Here is a 14309-nt window from a genome sequence, read left to right as displayed (position 1 = left end):
CCCTGATCCAAATTTGAATTAGGCGGGCTTACGCCGGCCGATTTACGCTGCGCCGCCGCAACTTACGGAGCAAGTGCTTTGAGAATACAGCACTAATACTGCCTGTCTAAGTTGCGGCGGCGTAACGTAAATCGGATACGTTACGCCGCCGCAAAGATGCGCCGCTGGACGAGAATCTGGCCCTTTGTATTTACAATGTTGTGTAGTGAGTGTGCAGCTTGTATAACAGTGTAAATTTGCCGTCCCCTCAAAATAACTCAACACCCAGCCATTAATGTCTAAGCCGCTGGCAACAAAAGTGAGGACACCCCCTAAGTAAAAATGTCCAAACTGGGCCCAATTAGCCATTTTCCCTCCCCGGTGTCATGTGACTCGTTAGTGTTACAAGGTCTCAGGTGTGAATGGGGAGCAGGTGTGTTAAATTTGGTGTTATCACTCTCACTCTCTCATACTGGTCACTGGAAGTTCAACATGACACCTCATGGCAAAAAACTCTCTGAGGATCTGAAAAAAAGAATTGTGTCTCTATGGCGGCCACACATAATATTCCCACTTTGGACCAAGGTGATGAGGAGGGAGGGGGCAACCAAGGTGATGAGGGAGGGGGGGGGCAACCAAGGTGATGAGGAGGGGGGGGGGGGGCAACCAAGGTGATGAGGAGGGAGGGGGGGGGCAACCAAGGTGATGAGGAGGGAGGGGGGGGCAACCAAGGTGATGAGGAGGGGGCAACCAAGGTGATGAGGAGGGGGCAACCAAGGTGATGAGGAGGGGGGGGGGCAACCAAGGTGATGAGGAGGGAGGGGGGGACAACCAAGGTGATAAGGAGGGAGGAGGGGGGGGACAACCAAGGTGATAAGGAGGGAGGGGGGGGGACAACCAAGGTGATGAGGAGGGAGGGGGGGGGACAACCAAGGTGATGAAGAGGGAGGGGGGGGACAACCAAGGTGATGAGGAGGGAGGGGGGGACAACCAAGGTGATGAGGAGGGAGGGGGGGGGGGACAACCAAGGTGATGAGGAGGGAGGGGGGGACAACCAAGGTGATGAGGAGGGAGGGGGGGGGGACAACCAAGGTGATGAGGAGGGAGGGGGGGGGGGGACAACCAAGGTGATGAGGAGGGAGGGGGGGACGACAACCAAGGTGATGAGGAGGGAGGGGGGGACAACCAAGGTGATGAGGAGGGAGGGGGGGGAACCAAGGTGATGAGGAGGGAGGGGGGGGGACAACCAAGGTGATGAGGAGGGAGGGGGGGACAACCAAGGTGATGAGGAGGGAGGGGGGGACAACCAAGGTGATGAGGAGGGAGGGGGACAACCAAGGTGATGAGGAGGGAGGGGGGGACAACCAAGGTGATGAGGAGGGAGGGGGGGACAACCAAGGTGATGAGGAGGGAGGGGGGGGGACAACCAAGGTGATGAGGAGGGAGGGGCAACCAAGGTGATGAGGAGGGAGGGGGGGACAACCAAGGTGATGAGGAGGGAGGGGGGGGGACAACCAAGGTGATGAGGAGGGAGGGGGGGGACAACCAAGGTGATGAGGAGGGAGGGGGGGACAACCAAGGTGATGAGGAGGGAGGGGGGGACAACCAAGGTGATGAGGAGGGAGGGGGGGACAACCAAGGTGATGAGGAGGGAGGGGGGGACAACCAAGGTGATGAGGAGGGAGGGGGGGACAACCAAGGTGATGAGGAGGGAGGGGGGGACAACCAAGGTGATGAGGAGGGAGGGGGGGACAACCAAGGTGATGAGGAGGGGGGATAAACCAAGGTGATGAGGAGGGAGGGGGGGACAACCAAGGTGATGAGGAGGGAGGGGGGGACAACCAAGGTGATGAGGAGGGAGGGGGGGACAACCAAGGTGATGAGGAGGGAGGGGGGGACAACCAAGGTGATGAGGAGGGGGGGGGGGACAACCAAGGTGATGAGGAGGGAGGGGGGGACAACCAAGGTGATGAGGAGGGAGGGGGGGACAACCAAGGTGATGAGGAGGGAGGGGGGGGACAACCAAGGTGATGAGGAGGGAGGGGGGGACAACCAAGGTGATGAGGAGGGAGGGGGGGACAACCAAGGTGATGAGGAGGGAGGGGGGGACAACCAAGGTGATGAGGAGGGAGGGGGGGACAACCAAGGTGATGAGGAGGGAGGGGGGGACAACCAAGGTGATGAGGAGGGAGGGGGGGACAACCAAGGTGATGAGGAGGGAGGGGGGGACAACCAAGGTGATGAGGAGGGAGGGGGGGACAACCAAGGTGATGAGGAGGGAGGGGGGGGCAACCAAGGTGATAAGGAAAGGGGGGGTGGAACCAAGGTGATGAAGAGGGGGGGGGGGTCCAAGGTGAAGGGTGTGACTATATGTAGAAATCTATAGACTTGTCTGAGGAGATGGAAGAACCGATAACATCCGGGGATCTCGGCACCGCCAGCACTCCTCTGTCATCGCCTTGCTTCGCATTCACTCTCCTCACACGGACACGCCCCGCTCCTCCCACCATATACATAATAGCGCAAGAGATGCAATTCTTCTCGTCCAACACCGGACCCCCTTGCCAACCCAGCTCCGCCCCTACCGACGGAGCGCCAATAGAGCTCAAGAGACGGAACTGGGCCGTCCCATTGAAGGGTGGAGTCGTAAGCTGAGGTTAAACAGGCGGGCACGCTGTGTGGGCGGAGTCGTAAAACAGTAGAGAGAAGTGTGTGGTGTGGGCGGATCTATCTGCTGGCTGGGCGGAGATTTCTACATTGCGCCGCAGAAGTGACTAGGTCCAGCCCCCTCCTGTCACGAGCCGCGCTGATTGGCTGCACTCAGAACAAGCGGGAAGACACGAAAAGTGAGGTATGCGGGCGCTTCTTCCGGTGTCCTCCACATTGCCTGACCTACCCACTTCCGGTGCCCACCACCAACTCACTCACCCCCTTCCTGTGCCCAACTATTTCTGTCATATTGTATGTCACACATGGGGGTCCAGTCTGTCCTTACCCCCCTATAACCTTCTATTCTTCCCACCCCTCAATACTGATATCTCCACCCCTTTCCAAACCAACCCCCCAGTCCCCCACTGCCACCCTTCATCACCCCTCACCCCCTCCCTCCATCCTCCCTTATTGCCCTTCTCTCCCCCCCCCCCCACCTCTTCCCTTTCCTCCCAACCCCCACCATTCCTTCCTCTAATAGCTTAGCCCCATCCCCCCCATAACCTCCAACTCCCCCCACTACCCCCCCCCACTATACCCACAGACCCCTACTGGTGACACCTTCTTAGATCCCCTTCCCCATCAAATACTTCCATCCCCTCCCGTACCCCCAACGGTCTCCTCTATTTCCTAAAAGGGGGCACAGGACGAGGGGGAGGGGCACAGGACGGGGGTGAGGGGAGGGGCACATTTGATCCAACTACGACCCATCAGATCCAACTAGGGCCCCTTCCCTCACCCCTCTTTTACCCTTGTCCTGTGACCCTTCCCTCACCCTCGTTCTGTGCCCCTCCTCTCACTCTCACCCTGTGCCCCTCCCCTCACCCTGCGTCCCTTCCCTCACCCTCGTTCTGTGCCCCTCCCCTCACCCTGTGCCCCTCCCCTCACCCTGTGCCCCTCCCCTCACCCTCGTTCTGTGCCCCTCCCCTCACCCTGTGTCCCTTCCCTCACCCTGTGCCCCTCCTCTCACCCTGTGCCCCTCCTCTCACCCTGTGCCCCTTCCCTCACCCTGTGTCCCTTCCCTCACCCTCGTTCTATGCCCCTCCTCACCCTGTGCCCCTCCCCTCACCCTGTGTCCCTTCCCTCACCCTCGTTCTGTGTCCCTCCTCTCACTCTCGTCCTGTGCCCCTTCCCTCACCCTTGTCCTGTACCCTCGCCCTACCTTCGAGGGTGAGGGGAGGGGCACAGGACGGGGGTGAGGGAAGGGACACAGGGTGAGGGAGGAGGCATAGGACGGGGGTGAGGGGAGGGGCACATAAGATCCAACTAGGGCCCCTTCCCTCACCCTCGTCCTGTGCTCCTCCCCTCAATCTCGTCTTGTGCCCCCCCCCCCCTCACCCTTGAGGGTGAGAGGAGGGGCACAGGACGAGGGTAAGGGGCACAGGACGAGTGTGAGGGAAGGGGCACAGGACGAGATTGAGGGAAGGGGCCCTAGTTGGATCTTATGGGTCGTAGTTGGATCTTATGTGCCCCTCCCCTCACCCTCGTCCTGTGCCCCTCCCCCCTTGCTGTGCCCCTACCCTCACCCCCTTGCTGTGCCCCTCCCCTCACCCCCGTCCTTTGCCCCTTATCCTGTGCCCCTCCCCTCACCCTCGTCCTGTGCCCCTCACCATTGTCCTGTACCCCTTCCCTCACCATCGTCCTGTGCCCCTTCCCTCACCCTCGTCCTGTGCCCCTCCCCTCACCCTGTACCCCTTCCCTCACCATCGTCCTGTGCCCCTTCCCTCACCATCGTCCTGTGCCCCTCCCCTCACCCTGTACCCCTTCCCTCACCATCGTCCTGTGCCCCTTCCCTCACCCTCGTCCTGTGCCCCTCCCCTCACCCTGTACCCCTTCCCTCACCATCGTCCTGTGCCCCTTCCCTCACCCTCGTCCTGTGCCCCTCCCCTCACCCTGTACCCCTTCCCTCACCCTCATCCTGTACCCCTCACCACATTCCTAGTTTCCTGTATACACTCATAAAGAGACGCAGCCTCATTGGAATTGTTCTGTTTCAGGTACCTCTGGTGATGATGACCTCCAAACGGCGGCCGTCTAAGTCAGGTGACCCAGAAGATTCTGCCGGCGGCTCCTCCTCCAGTAAGTAGTAGATGGTTTGATGGAGGTTTTTACACTCACTTTATGTTGTACAGATTTCAGGCCATGGAAAAAAAATCATAATTCTGTGTGACAGCTGCTATGTGCCCAACATTACAACCTCCACTCCTCAGGTCCCCACAGGCCCCGCACCTTGATTCCCTGTGTCCCCCTGCAACTTATGTTGCTTACGACCTCCACTCCTCAAGTCCCTGCTTTGAGTCCTGCACATGCCCGGGTCCCCAAGTCTCCCTTGGACCTCGGCCCCCCCAAGTCTCTCTTAGACCTCGGCCCCCCCAAGTCTCCCTTGGACCTCGGCCCCACCAAGTCTCCCTTGGACCTCGGCCCCAGCAAGTCTCCCTTGGACCTCGGCCCCAGCAAGTCTCCCTTGGACCTCGGCCCCAGCAAGTCTCCCTTGGACCTCGGCCCCAGCAAGTCTCCCTTGGACCTCGGCCCCAGCAAGTCTCCCTTGGACCTCGGCCCCAGCAAGTCTCCCTTGGACCTCGGCCCCAGCAAGTCTCCCTTGGACCTCGGCCTCACCAAGTCTCCCTTGGACCTCAGCCCCCCCAAGTCTCCCTTGGACCTCGGCCTCACCAAGTCTCCCTTGGACCTCGGCCTCACCAAGTCTCCCTTGGACCTCGGCCTCACCAAGTCTCCCTTGGACCTCGGCCTCACCAAGTCTCCCTTGGACCTCGGCCTCACCAAGTCTCCCTTGGACCTCGGCCTCACCAAGTCTCCCTTGGACCTCGGCCTCACCAAGTCTCCCTTGGACCTCGGCCTCACCAAGTCTCCCTTGGACCTCGGCCTCACCAAGTCTCCCTTGGACCTCGGCCTCACCAAGTCTCCCTTGGACCTCGGCCTCACCAAGTCTCCCTTGGACCTCGGCCTCACCAAGTCTCCCTTGGACCTCGGCCTCACCAAGTCTCCCTTGGACCTCGGCCTCACCAAGTCTCCCTTGGACCTCGGCCTCACCAAGTCTCCCTTGGACCTCGGCCTCACCAAGTCTCCCTTGCACCTCGGCTACCCACGCCTCCCTTGCACCTCGGCTACCCACGCCTCCCTTGCACCTCGGCTACCCACGCCTCCCTTGCACCTCTGCTCCCCAAGTCTCCCTTGCACCTCGGCTCCCCACGCCTCCATTGCACCTCTGCTCCCCAAGTCTCCCTTGCACCTCGGCTCCCCACGCCTCCCTTGCACCTCGGCTCCCCACGCCTCCCTTGCACCTCTGCTCCCCACGCCTCCCTTGCACCTCGGCTCCCCACGCCTCCCTTGCACCTCTGCTCCCCAAGTCTCCCTTGCACCTTCAGCTCCCCACGCCTCCCTTGCACCTCTGCTTCCCACGCCTCCCTTGCACCTCTGCTCCCCACGCCTCCCTTGCACCTCGGCTCCCCACGCCTCCCTTGCACCTCGGCTCCCCACGCCTCCCTTGCACCTCGGCTCCCCACGCCTCCCTTGCACCTCTGCTCCCTAAGCCTCCTTGCACCTTCAGCTCCCCATGCCTTCCTTGCACCTCGGCTCCCCATATAATAAAAACAGACACAACATTTTATAAAATACCCAGTTTTCCTTACTTTCTGTTATGAAACATGTCAAATAAAAATGGCAAGACGGTGAGATCCCCATCAAATAATCCTTTTTTGAAAAGTAGTCATCCCAACAAGAAGATAATAGGAGCGGTGAGCTGAGTGGAAGCGCAATATATTCCCCCGTCCCCAGTGCAGCTATGGTTTTAGCTCCCGGTACATAGAAGAGATGGCCGTGTATCTTACCCGCAGCCATGTTTGAAACTTTGTGCGTGTTAGTGTTGGGAGCTGCCATGTGTCTAGTGCCAGACCTAGGGCAGCTTGCTGTAAAGCCCCGCCCCTTTCATGTAAGCTCCGCCTCTTTACTGCAGCGTACTGTCCTATCTGAGGACAGCGTGGATCAGTGATGGCGAACCTCCGCACCCCACATATTTTGGAACTACATTTCCCATGATGCTCATGCACTCTGCAGTGGAGTTGAGCATCATGGGAAATGTAGTTCCAAAACATCTGGGGTGCCAAGGTTCGCCATGGCTGGCGTAGATCATCAGTTTCATCGTCGTGGCCCAACAAAGTTTTCCCACCTGGCTGCCCTGACAATTAAAAAACTGTTGTTCCATCCTATAGAAATCAAGAAACGCCGGGTGAGCAATAAGAAGACGAAGGAGCAGGATGACGTGGTGGAGAACGACAGCCTGTTTGTACAAGTCCTCAAATCTTCCGGGATGACCCTGAAGTCCGGAGAGCAGCAGAATGAACTCGGTGAGATATAACCGACTTTAATTTTCTTTATGCCATTACTCTTCAGAGTGGGTGTGGCTGAATCACTTGTAGCCAATCAATTAACCAAGCTTAGGGAGGAGGGCGAGGGTTGTAATTTGTCAGTGCAATAAAACCTCAGCCTGGTATCCTAAATTGATCCAGTTTGGGTAAACCTTTTTAATGCTGGAAGGCGGGGCTCTCAGTCTGCCCCTCCCACTTTTATATTTTTATACCTGGAGGACACACTCTAGCTGTGAGAGGAGAGAAGCATACAGAGCAGCTATGACCTCCCTTCCGCTGTACATTCACAGAAGCCTTTGTAATTTGCCAATGAGTTAATATAATACAAAGGCTTCTGTGAACGGGCAGAAGGGGAGGGGTGGGCAATTCCAGCAACTTTGCTCTTGAAGATCACAGTGATCAGCGTGGAAGTTATCTTCCTGGAGCACAATTAACCTGTCAGATATGAATGATAGAGATAAGTTGATGAGGCGGCAGGCACCTCCTTAGACTTAACACATTGTATGCTTGTAGTTTTTACAAAGTAGCCGAAGAATTCAGCTTTAACCGTTTGCCAACTGACTCACGTAGGGAAATGGTGTGAAGCCTTTCCTACTGCGCATGTGCGAGTCACGCTGTGTGGTCGTGTTCGCTGTGCTATGTCGTTCTGAATGGTCCCTGCTGTCTTCTGGGACCGGTGTGTCTCCCAGAAGGCAGCAGGGGGTGAAGGAGGAGGGCCGGACATGGCGTATTTTTCCGCACAGAGTGGAAGTTGGAGCAGATACCTGGATTTTCCAGGTATCCGCTCACCCCCTCCCCCGAAAGGTGCCAAATGTGGCACCAGAGGGGGGGGGGGGGGAGGAATCCGATACGTGGATGTTCCATTTCTGTGTAGAACTCAGCTTTAAGATAAAAAGCCTCACCTGAGGTCTCTCTAGATCCAGCCATGTTGTAGGAATGTCTCGGCTGCCCAGGACTCCCCTCCCCATCGGCTGAGACCGCAGCGTGGCGCCATTGGCTCCCACCACTGTCCATCAAAGTCAGTCAGCTAATGAGAGAAAGGGGGCGGGGCCAGGCCACGTCTTTGTGTCTGAATGGACACATGGAGCTGTGGCTCGGCTCGGGTGCCTCCCATAGCAAGCTTCTTGCTGTGGGGGGCACTCAACAGGAGGGAGGGGCCAGGAACGCCAATGTGGAACCCGAGAAGAAGAGGATCCGGGCTGCTCTGTGCAAATCCACTGCAACAGAGCAGGTAAGTATGACGTAAGTTTTATTTTTTTAAACAACAAACAAGGTTTTATAATCCTTGTAACTATCACTAGAAGAAAGCTCTTTTCTTAAAAAATAATAAAGAAATACATTTGGATACAGTGTTTCATGACCGAGTGATTGTTGGTCACACCACTGAAAATTACCCGGACAGGAAGGGGGTAGGTTCTGAGGGGGGTAAGGAGCCCTTTGTGGTGGTGGATTTTTTTCTGAGGGGGGTAAGGAGCCCTTTGTGGTTGTGGGTTGGCTTTTTTTTTAATGTGACCTTCAAAGAGCCATTTATTTCCTTAAGTCATGTGAATTCTTTTCTCAGCTGTAGCCATGTTGTTGTCATGAACTGGCTGCCCCTCCAACCATATAGATGTATGGGATTACATTTTTATGATTACATTTTTATTGTGTCTTTCCAGCTGTGGATCAGACGGCTTTCCAGAAGGCGTTGCAGCAAGCCTTAAAGAAGCACCCCAGGTCTTCGAATGTGAGTACATGGGGTTCGGATTTACCAGAGAGAAACATTTTACACCAGTTTATATCCTCAAATCCCCTATCAGCATTAACCAGATAAAGATCGTGGGTGTAACTCATGGCTCTATCTTGGGTGCGCCCCGTACCCCCCTGGGCTTCCTTCACCACTGTGCCTGATTAGGGGCCCGTGTTTATGGGCTGTTTTTTTTTTTGTGTCTCCCTATTACAAGTTAATGGGACTGCAGATGGGAGCAGCTTGGGAGGTCAAACCTGTGAATGACTTTGGAACAAACTAATTGCAGATGCAAGCTGTGCTCAGAGTAGGTGCTCAGTGGGTTCAGAGTGCTTGCGTGACAACTGCTCAGTAAATGCTAGGTGGGATCAGAGTCCTGTATGGAAGCAGCTCAGTGGGGTGAGAGACCTGGCATTGAAGTGGCTCAGTAGATGCTCAGTGGGGTCAGTGTACTTGCATAAAAACAGCTTTGTAGATGTTCGGTGGGATCGGAGTCCTGCATGGAAACGGCTCAGTAGGTGTGCAGTTGGGTGAGAGAACTGGCGTGCAAGCAGTTCAGTAGGTGTTCGGTAAGGTCCGTCCAGACATGGAAGCAGCCCAAGAAGGCAATCTGTGAAGTCAGAGTTCTGGCATGGAAAGTGCTCAGTAGGTGCTCAATGGGGTCATGGTCCAGGCATGGGAAGGGCTCAGTGGGGTCATAGTCCAGGTATTGGAGTTGGTTCAGTAGGTGCTCAGTGGGGTCATGGTCCAGGTATGGAAGTGGCTCAGTAGTTGCTCAGTGGGGTCATAGTCCAGGTATGGAAGTGGCTCAGTAGTTGCTCAGTGGGGTCATAGTCCAGGTATGGAAGTGGCTCAGTAGTTGCTCAGTGGGGTCATAGTCCAGGTATGGAAGTGGCTCAGTAGTTGCTCAGTGGGGTCATAGTCCAGGTATGGAAGTGGCTCAGTAGTTGCTCAGTGGGGTCATAGTCCAGGTATGGAAGCGGCTCAGTAGCAGTTCAGTAATGTCCGTCCTGACATGCAAGCAGCTCAGTAGGATCTGGGAGGTCATAGTCCTGGCGTGGAAATGGCTCAGTAGGTGCTCGATAAGGTCATAGTCCAGTTATGGAAGTGGCTCAGTAGGTGCTCAGTGGGGTCATAGCCCAGGCATGGTAATGGCTAAGTAGGTGCTCAGTGGGGGTCATAGTCCAGGCATGGTAGTAGCTCAGTAGGTGCTCGATGGAGTCAGAGTCCTGGCATGGAAGCAGCTCAGTGGGTGTTCAGTAAGGTCAGTCCTGATATGCAAGCAGCTCAGTAGGTAATCTGTGAGGTCATAGTCCAGGCATGGAAGTGGCTAAGTAGATGCTTGATGGGGTCACAGATCAGGCATGTAAGTGGCTCAGTAGGTGATCGGTGGGGGCAGTGGGCGGCCTGGAAGAAGCTGTTATTCTGTATGAAGTGTGGACTTGGCCTCCAAATTCTACGGATCTTTATCCATTTTTGGGATGTGCTGGGAAAAAGCAAGTTCAATTCATGAAGGCCCCACCTTGCAACTTGCAGGATCTGCTACTGAGGGCTTGGTGCCAAATACCACAGCGTACATTCAGAGGTCTTAGTGGAGTCCATGCCTCAATGGGTCAGGGCTTTTTTTTTGTGGCAAAAGGGGGACCTACCCAATATTAGGTGGGTGGTCATGTTATGCTGGGTAGTCATAATGTTAGGACTGATCGGTGTAGAGCCATTCATTGGCCCAGACAGTTTCCAGGCCCAGGCGTGTACAGTATTTGATGCAACATAAAACAATGGGCAGATTGCTCTTCTCTGTCTACAATAATACAATTGATCTCCATGTAGGTGACTGAGGAGTTTATGGCGGGGCTGGAGTCACATATTGAAGATCGGGAGCGTTTTAGGAATTGTCTTCTTCCATGTGGACGATCTAATAAGGAGGAGGAGGGGTGAGATCTCGTATCTGTGTATTGGTTTATTCTCTGTACTTTCCTGTGTGTATGAAGAATGAATCCTCAACTTCAAGGGAAGCCAATCAGCTTCTAACTTCAGTTTGTTCAATTAAGCTTTGAAGCTGGAAGCTGATTGGTTTCTTTGCAGAGCGGCACCAGATTTTGCACCATGCAGTTGTAGCAAATTACCCCCAAAGTGTAATAGTAGAGGAGGGACTAAATACCCTCCCAGCATCAGGTGAAAACCGATTACTAGAAATTGCTGGCTGCTGGGAGGGTATTTAGTCCCTCCTCTACTATTACACTTTGGGGGTTAGTAACTATAACTGCATGGTGCAAAATCTAGTGCCGCTCTGCAAAGAAACCAATCAGCTTCCAGGTTTTATTGTCAACATCGTCCAGCATTAGGTGGAAACTGATTACTAGAACTTGCCACCCAGGGAACCACAGTGCCACCAGCAGGTGACGCAGGTCCTGAGTTGCAGACTGTTCCAGTGCCTTCTTGTGGACCTGTCAGTAGCTGTTGCCCAGCCCTCACTCGGATGCTTGGACATCCCTTCCGTAACTGAATTTCTGTGTCCCTCAATGGAGAAGAGAGAGAATAGGATTTTTGTAAACCGGACCGCCGCCTGAAGAGATGGGATACCTGGGTTCTGGCAGCAACTGCTGTCATAACTGAGATATCCCTCTTCAAAGTGTCGACGTCAGTGGCGGCTGGTGCTCCATTTTTTTGGGGGGGTGCAAACAAAACCCCAGTCAATCCCCCCCCCGTCCGCGCCACTCGCAGACAATGGGACCTGCAGATAGACAGAGAGACAGATATTCCGATAGATAGATAGATAGATAATTAGATGGATAGACAGACAGACAGATAAAGCTATAGATAGAGAGATAGAGCTGTAAATAGATAGAGAGATAGCCAGATAGATAAACAGACAGATAGATAGACAGACAGATAGATATAGATAGATAATTAGATAGAGAGATAGATAGATAATTAGACAGACAGGTAGATATATATATATATATATAGATAATTAGATAGATAATTAGGCAGATAGCTATAGATAGAGAGATAGATAGACAGACAGACAGATAGAGCTATAGATAGAGAGATAGAGCTGTAAATAGATAGATAGATAGATAATTAGATAGATAGATAAACAGACAGATAGATAGATAGACAGACAGATATATATAGATAGATAGATAATTAGATAGAGAGATAGATAGATAATTAGACAGACAGGTAGATATATATAGATAATTAGATAGATAAACAGATAATTAGGCAGATAGATAGATAGATAGAGATATAGATAGATAGATAGATAATTAGACAGACAGGTAGATATAGATAGATAATTAGATAGCTATAGATAGATAGATAGATGGATAGATAGATGGATAATCAGACAGAGGTAGCTAATAGATAGACAGACAGATAAAGCTATAGATAGAGAGATAGAGCTGTAAATAGATAGAGAGATACATAGATAATTAGATAGATAGATAAACAGACAGATAGATAGACAGATAGATAGATATAGATAGATAATTAGATAGATAGATAATTAGACAGACAGGTAGATATATATAGATAATTAGATAGATAAACAGATAATTAGGCAGATAGCTATAGGTAGATAGATAGATAGATAGAGCTATAGATAGATAGATAGATAATTAGACAGACAGGTAGATATAGATAGATAATTAGATAGATAAATAGATAATTAGGCAGATAGCTATAGATGGATAGATAGATGGATAATCAGACAGAGGTAGCTAATAGATAGATAGATAGACAGACAGACAGACAGACAGATAAAGCTATAGATAGAGAGATAGAGCTGTAAATAGATAGATAGATAATTAGATAGATAGATAAACAGACAGATAGATAGACAGACAGATAGATATAGATAGATAATTAGATAGAGAGATAGATAGATAATTAGACAGGTAGATATAGATAGATAATTAGATAGATAAATAGATAATTAGGCAGATAGCGATAGATAGATAGATAGATAGATAGATAGATAGATAGAGCTATAGATAGATAATTAGATAGATAGATAGAGCTATAGATAGATAATTAGATAGATAAATAGATAATTAGGCAGATAGCTATAGATAGATGGATAGATAGATAGATGGATAATTAGACAGAGGTAGCAGATAGATAGATAGATAGAGAGAGAGAGAGATAGATAATTAAACAGATAGATAGATAGATAATTAGACAGAGGTAGCTGATAGATAGATAGGTAGAGAGAGAGAGAGGGGGGGGGGACAGTCAGATAGATTAGAATTAGATAGACAGACAGAGATAAGAGATATGCACAGCTACAGGACGCAGGTACTCTATGGCGCCCTCACACACATACAGGAGATGTGAAGCACGGCACCCTCCCCCCTCCCTCCTGTCCTCTCTCAGTCCGATCACAGTACAGGCTGAGCATACAGCACAAGGTGCTGGACATGATGGGATGGACAGGGACACTGGACAGGACAGACAATGAGACAAATAAAGTATTTTAATAAGTTACTTACCTTAGAGTCCTCCTGGAGCCAAAACCGAAAGTAACACTGCCCTGGGGAAAGCACCGCCCATTTCCTTCTGCAGTGAGGAAGCAGCAGGACCCAATTAGAGAGGAGAGTGGAGACACAGTGGACAGTGATTGGCTCGTGGCGCACAGCACATAGCCACAGAGCTTAAAAAAACCTGCAAATGAAGCGTCTTGCCTGCTGCATTGGCATGACGCTTCAATGATGCTATAGCAGTGAACTGAGTCTGTGACCGGTGCCCACCCTGAACATGCACCGTCTTAAAGGACCTTTTTTTTTTCTTAAAGGGCCGAAAAAAAAAAAAAAATTGTAATTTTTTTTTTTTTTTCTGGCTTTGGGGGGAGGGGGGCGGCGCCCATGCGCCCCCTATGGACGGGCCGCCACTGGTCGACGTATATAGTCGTGTGGCGGTCCGGAGGTGGTTAAGGTGTGTGATCTCTCAGAAAGAACATCTCCATTAATGCATAAATCTATACAATCAAGGGGGTACCTAGACCGCATTTTTATCTTAAAAGTGTTTTTCACACACAATAAAAGAGAAATTACAGAACATCAACCCCATTCATTTCCAATGTGGTGCCAACTAAATGGCTACTCAATATTGATGAATCATCCACGAGCAAGAATCCCCTGAAGAAGCCCATCTGGGCAAAACACGTTGGGGTCTTGCTTGTGGATGATTTACATTGGAAATGTGGGATAGAAACATTATTAGAAATATGTTGGATGGGGTTGATGTTCTGTAATATCTCTTATATTGTGTGTGACGTGCTTTTAAGATACAAATTGAGTCCTTGTACCCCCTTGATTTGATAGATTTATGCATTAATGCAGGGTTGACAAATTTGCTTGGAATCTAGGAGCCAGCTAAAAAAGTTAGGAGCCAGAAAACGCGCCCCGTCCCGACGAGCTTGCGCGCAGAAGCGAACACATACGTGAGTAGCGCCCGCATATGTAAACGGTGTTTAAACCACACATGTGAGGTATCGCCGCGATTGGTAG

General features: G+C 52.0%; 1 protein-coding gene across 2 annotated transcripts in view; it reads left to right on the top strand.

Annotated features, from left to right (window-relative positions):
• The first annotated feature begins 2725 nt into the window (after positions 1-2725).
• FANCD2 (FA complementation group D2) overlaps positions 2726-14309 on the top strand; it is a 65412-nt gene continuing 53828 nt past the window's right edge. Inside the window, exons 1-5 of one of the 2 annotated variants that reach the window (XM_040358819.1) lie at positions 2726-2830; positions 4686-4767; positions 6915-7049; positions 8729-8796; positions 10627-10730. In XM_040358819.1, the coding sequence (XP_040214753.1) occupies positions 4698-4767; positions 6915-7049; positions 8729-8796; positions 10627-10730 (377 nt within the window). In that variant the 5' untranslated portion in view covers positions 2726-2830; positions 4686-4697. Of the gene's footprint in view, positions 2831-2860; positions 2941-4685; positions 4768-6914; positions 7050-8728; positions 8797-10626; positions 10731-14309 lie in introns of those variants that run through there. The other variant, XM_040358821.1, reaches the window with a different exon arrangement.

The sequence above is a fragment of the Rana temporaria genome, chromosome 7 (genome assembly GCF_905171775.1).
Source record: "Rana temporaria chromosome 7, aRanTem1.1, whole genome shotgun sequence".
In the NCBI taxonomy this organism is placed as follows: domain Eukaryota; kingdom Metazoa; phylum Chordata; class Amphibia; order Anura; family Ranidae; genus Rana; species Rana temporaria.
This window is presented reverse-complemented; position numbering and strand designations above follow the sequence as displayed.